The sequence below is a fragment of the Salvelinus fontinalis genome, chromosome 26 (assembly GCF_029448725.1).
Source record: "Salvelinus fontinalis isolate EN_2023a chromosome 26, ASM2944872v1, whole genome shotgun sequence".
Lineage (NCBI taxonomy): Eukaryota > Metazoa > Chordata > Actinopteri > Salmoniformes > Salmonidae > Salvelinus > Salvelinus fontinalis.
Genome location: NC_074690.1, coordinates 14042552 through 14048656, shown reverse-complemented (window position 1 = coordinate 14048656; position 6105 = coordinate 14042552). Strand labels below are relative to the sequence as shown.

The following is a 6105-nucleotide window of genomic DNA, read 5'->3' as shown; positions in this document are numbered from 1 at the left end:
CTAACCACTAGGCTACCTGCTGCCCGCCTTGAAAATTGGAAAGAAAAAACAACTTTTACACACATCTGTTTCAGTTTATTAAGCTTCATTTATTTGTACATATATATATAAAAAACAAATAACATTTACAATCAGTTAAAGCTCTAATTCTACAAACTTGGCAAGGCTAGAGCAAGGAAGATTGTTTATTTTTAACATATTGCAATGTAGCTAAAGCCCGAAAGCACTTGAACCATGATTGAGTCCTACGAAAATATATGGATATACTTGTATAATATATTTTATTTCTTCTTTACTTCTCAATCTCATTTCTACATCCCTGCATGTCAACAATAGATTTGAAATATAAAATGCTATAATATTTGCAGTTTAAAAAAAAAAAAAAGAATAATAAAATGTGAGAGAACATTAGTTAATATTTTAGCATATTTCTGGATGCTAGCAAATCTGCAACAGAGGCAATTTCTTTTAGGAGGGGGGGGAGGAGGACCACATGATAACAAACACATACAAGGCATCCAGTGCTCTTCATTTGCAGTGATTCAATGAGACAGTATTCCTACTGCATTACTTTTGGAATACTTGCAAAGAACTGTATTGCATGTGGTTTAACTTTAATGTGGTAAAAAGTAAACATAATATCAATAACTTTGATTATGGCTGCATGTGTTGTTACAACACATTCAGTGACATTTTAAGATGGAAACAGCAGTTATGAATGGACTAGCCTTATTGGGTTTATAGACATGAGTAACTACTGGGCCCCAAGTAAATAGATGTGCATACATACTTACAAATGCCTTAATTTGTATGGAATAGAATGTCTCCCGACTTTTTGGTGACTGTACATTAAAGCCATAATCATACTTAAAACTGTAGTACACAATTGAAACGTCATGTGATTTCCCTCCCAAAAGCTCAGTTGGCTTAATAACTGATTGCATTTTTTACATTGGTGTTTTCAGATCACGCCGATTTGTAGTGAATGTCGCTTTAACTCTTTCAGGCACAATCACATAGCTGGTCGTCATATGTAGATAAAGCATGGAAGGCCATAATCATACTCTGGAACAAGACAAGGTTCCATATACAAAATACATAGTAGGCATTTACTACAGTTAAATGGAGTCAAGAGACATGGGTGGAGAGGTAAAGACTACATGACTACGGTAGGAGTGCATGGCAGTGAGAATCAAGTGACTCACTTAAAAGTGGTATGTAGTGTATACAGGTATGATGGACGATTTATGTAATGGGACCAAACATCTTTAAACATGTTGGGAAAAAGCACAGTGGTGAGATCTAAGCAGCAAAGGGTCGGTCGAAAGTCACTTTCAGTATGTGCTCTTCAAAAAATATACAGTGTTTGTCAGTCCTACAGGATAGGGGGAAAAAATTTGGACACATTAACTTCCTGAGGCAAAGATTGCCAAATGAAGACTTCCGCCGTGTACCATCCCAAATATACACCAGGGGTACTGTAGTGCTACTTTATTGCTAGGCCTGTATTCATTCAATTGCAAGTAATTAATCCGTTTGAATGAGGGCTGCTTTTAAAGGGTAACTGCACTTCCTAATATGGCCTCATTTTACATTAGGTTCCGTAAGAAATACTAGCTGCCAAGACTGAATTTAAACCTCAAGTTGGTTTTGGGGTGTGGTCTGACGTGGGTGTCTCGTGTGTGTGTGTGTGTTCACAGGTAGGAAGACTTATTTAGCAAATTAGCTTCAGCTGGCTGGTGTGCGACAGTGACAAAATTGGTTTGACTTTGGATAGCCTATCTCCGGGGCTAGTTAGGGGCCGTCAATAAATTACACAATGTAAATGTTGCACACCTTTTAGTTCTCATTAAATGCTTTCAATATTTGTATAGGAATTTCTACATTTTGTAGTTGGTTTGAGATTTTTAAGTCATTGAAATGTGGAACTATTGTAATTTTAACATAATGTCCCATATACATTGTGTCATTTACCATGGTCCCTAACTAGCCCCATAGGAATATCCAAAGTCAGCCCAAATTTACCACCGGCATTAAGACCGGGTCACGTGCAGCTGCTCTCGGAATTGATGATTGCTTGTGGGCTGCCAGCAGGATTGAAACAAACCCAACATTGATTTACATTGTGATGCAGTCATGACCACAAGTCTTGCAAAACTCAGTTTTGTACTAGACTGACTTCATGACCAAAATGATCCTATTTACACGTTGTAGTAAATCTTGACAGTAAAATAAATGTTTCTGACTCATACTGATGCCATATAGGAAGTTTTCTAAATGAGAAGTTGGTTTTAAGGGGCAGTTGCTCTTTAAACAACAGTATAATGGATGTAGGCACCCCTATTCTTAATGTATCATACCCCTGTAAACACCCCCCCACACCTGAACAGACCTTGTCCTCTAGAAGACAACAACGTTCAGTCACTTACCCACTGTACCCGATTCTAAAACAAACTTACTGAGACAAAACCAGAACTCTTTGGCGTGCTTGATTACACTGTAACAGACCGTATATCATCATAACCAACTTGCATAGCCACATAGCATATGTGATAACACCACCACAGAAGCAAACAGAAGACACTGTAAACCAGAAAATAATTCATATCTGCTATCACCAGAAGTCTTGAATAGGCGCCGAATATAGGCTTCTCAGGGGGGTGGGGATTTACACTACAATGGCAAACAGCAGCTTTTATGTGTACACCAATCCTTTACTTTGACACATAGCAAATCCAACTCCCACCTGAAATGAAAACATACCCCACAATACCCTAAAGATACATAAAAACAGGATTCAACATTGTAACAATGACTAAAACAATTTAGAAGTATATATCCACCTTCCGAAAAGCAAAATAGTAAAAACAGACCAAAAAAAACATGATTTGGGAGTTGGGACTCTAAAAACGTTTAAAAATAATTCAATAAAATACAAATAAAACCGTTCAAACCATCAGTGGTGCATTTATAAAATATCAGGTTAACAAACAAAGGATTTGGTGGGTTAGGAGCAACTTCCTGGAGTATAGGACTTGGGTGCCTATTGGTCAGCAGGATGTTCATCACGTTGGCCCCAACCAATCATTATACAGGCATGTGCATCTCTGTGTACTCATCCTGTCCCTCCCTCTCATCAAACTTAGGTTCGGCGTCGTCTGCATCCAACTAAGACACAAAGAGAGACCAGGGGTAAAAGTCAAGGGTAAAGGTTATGACCAGGGTTATTTCCCAGGCAAAGGCCCCCGAAGCAACATCCAACTCTATAAGAAAACCAATAAAACCCCAATTACTTTAAGCAACAGTGCTAGACTGTGTGTGTGTGTGTGTGTGTGTGTGCGTGTATCCATGCGGTTAGACTTACACACTGCATCTCGCGTGTGGTGAAGATGCGGGGAAGCAGGAACCATTTGACGGGCACGGTGAGGATGAGAACGAAGGGGAAGGCCAACGAGGCCGCGGTGGACATGACCGCCCACAGAGCCGCAAGACACACCAGCTGAATCGCTGTGAACAGGTGCATCCGCAGGGTCCTCACCTGGAACACACACGTATGAGAGTATCAGTAGGAGGAGTTGTAGTAGTAGTATCAGTTGTAGTAGTGGTATCAGTTGTAGTAGTAGTAGTATCAGTTGTAGTATCAGTTGTAGTAGTAGTAGTATCAGTTGTAGTAGTGGTATCAGTTGTAGTAGTAGTAGTATCAGTTGTAGTATCAGTTGTAGTAGTAGTAGTATCAGTTGTAGTAGTAGTAGTAGTGGTGTCAGTTGTAGTAGTAGTAGTATCAGTAGCAGTAGTGGTATCAGTTGTAGTAGTGGTATCAGTTGTAGTAGTGGTATCAGTTGTAGTAGTAGTATCAGTTGTAGTAGTGGTATCAGTTGTAGTAGTAGTATCAGTTGTAGTGGGATCAGTTGTAGTGGTATCAGTTGTAGTAGTAGTAGTAGTAGTAGTATCAGTTGTAGTAGTAGTAGTGGTATCAGTTGTAGTAGTAGTAGTAGTATCAGTTGTAGTAGTGGTATCAGTTGTAGTAGTATCAGTTGTAGTGGTATCAGTTGTAGTGGTATCAGTTGTAGTGGTGTCAGTTGTAGTAGTAGTAGTAGTATCAGTTGTAGTTGTAGTAGTATCAGTTGTAGTGGTGTCAGTTGTAGTAGTAGTAGTAGTATCAGTTGTAGTTGTAGTAGTGGTATCAGTTGTAGTAGTGGTATCAGTTGTAGTGGTATCAGTTGTAGTAGTATCAGTTGTAGTAGTAGTAGTGGTATCAGTTGTAGTAGTAGTAGTAGTATCAGTTGTAGTAGTAGTAGTGGTATCAGTTGTAGTAGTAGTAGTAGTATCAGTTGTAGTAGTAGTAGTGGTATCAGTTGTAGTAGTAGTAGTAGTATCAGTTGTAGTAGTAGTAGTGGTATCAGTTGTAGTAGTAGTAGTGGTATCAGTTGTAGTGGTATCAGTTGTAGTGGTATCAGTTGTAGTGGTATCAGTTGTAGTGGTATCAGTTGTAGTAGTAGTAGTAGTAGCAGTTGTAGTAGTGGTATCAGTTGTAGTGGTAGTAGTGGTATCAGTTGTAGTAGTGGTATCAGTTGTAGTGGTATCAGTTGTAGTAGTATCAGTTGTAGTAGTAGTAGTGGTATCAGTTGTAGTAGTAGTAGTAGTATCAGTTGTAGTGGTATCAGTTGTAGTAGTATCAGTTGTAGTGGTATCAGTTGTAGTGGTATCAGTTGTAGTAGTAGTAGTAGTAGCAGTTGTAGTAGCAGTAGTAGCAGTAGCAGTAGTAGTAGTAGTAGTATCAGTTGTAGTTGTAGTAGTGGTATCAGTTGTAGTAGTGGTATCAGTTGTAGTAGTAGTAGTAGTATCAGTTGTAGTTGTAGTAGTGGTATCAGTTGTAGTAGTGGTATCAGTTGTAGTGGTATCAGTTGTAGTAGTATCAGTTGTAGTAGTAGTAGTGGTATCAGTTGTAGTAGTAGTAGTAGTATCAGTTGTAGTAGTAGTAGTGGTATCAGTTGTAGTAGTAGTAGTAGTATCAGTTGTAGTAGTAGTAGTGGTATCAGTTGTAGTAGTATCAGTTGTAGTGGTATCAGTTGTAGTAGTATCAGTTGTAGTAGTAGTAGCAGTTGTAGTAGCAGTAGTAGCAGTAGCAGTAGTAGTATCAGTTGTAGTAGTAGTAGTAGTATCAGTTGTAGTAGTAGTAGTGGTATCAGTTGTAGTAGTATCAGTTGTAGTGGTATCAGTTGTAGTGGTATCAGTTGTAGTGGTATCAGTTGTAGTGGTATCAGTTGTAGTAGTATCAGTTGGAGTAGTAGTAGTAGTAGCAGTTGTAGTAGCAGTAGTAGCAGTAGCAGTAGTAGTAGTAGTATCAGTTGTAGTAGTGGTATCAGGTGTAGTAGTAGTGGTATCAGTAGTAGTAGTGGTGTCAGTTGTAGTAGTAGTAGTAGTAGTATCAGTTGTAGTAGTGGTATCAGTTGTAGTAGTAGTGGTATCAGTTGTAGTAGTAGTGGTATCAGTAGCAGTAGTGGTGTTAGTTGTAGTAGTAGTATCAGTTGCAGTAGTGGTATCAGTTGTAGTGGTATCAGTTGTAGTAGTAGTGTCAGTTGTAGTAGTGGTATCAGTTGTAGTAATAGTAGTAGTATCAGTTGTAGTAATAGTAGTATCACTTGTAGTAGTAGCAGTAGTAGTAGTAGCAGTAGTAGTAGTAGCAGTAGTAGCAGTAGTAGTTGCAGTAGCAATAGTAACAGCAGTAGTAATAGTAGTAGCAGTAGCAATAGCAGCAGTAGAATCCTTCCCTTTAGATCCCAAATTCACCTTTACAAGATAAAACCAGTGTTGTATGAAATAAAGTTTTGCTGCAGCACAGCATTTGGGTGTTGGGGCGTGGTTAGGGTTTTGCGGTACTGACCTTGCGGACATAGGTGTGGTCAGGATGATACTTGGGGGGCATAAGCAGCAGCAGCATGCGCTCGGTGAGCTGGATACCGTTGAGGGACATGACACCCATGTAGAGGAAAATCCCAAAGAGCACGGCGATGGGAATTTGGCGCAGGAGATCTCCGATCACAATGGACAAACCTAGACATGAGAAGATAGTTTTTCCTTTGGAAATGAACACACATTTACATA

The 6105-nt window shown here is 39.1% G+C and overlaps 1 protein-coding gene across 3 annotated transcripts in view; it reads right to left on the bottom strand.

Moving 5' to 3' along the window:
- Positions 1–68: 68 nt before the first annotated feature.
- Positions 69–6105, bottom strand: part of LOC129823679 (anion exchange protein 2-like) — a 63441-nt gene continuing 57404 nt past the window's right edge. For all 3 annotated transcript variants that reach the window (XM_055882580.1, XM_055882581.1, XM_055882579.1), the window contains 3 exons: positions 5885–6054; positions 3365–3538; positions 69–3168 (listed from right to left, as the gene is read on the bottom strand). In XM_055882580.1, coding sequence (XP_055738555.1) covers positions 3088–3168; positions 3365–3538; positions 5885–6054 — 425 coding nt within the window. In that variant the 3' untranslated portion in view covers positions 69–3087. The remainder of the gene's footprint in view (positions 3169–3364; positions 3539–5884; positions 6055–6105) is intronic.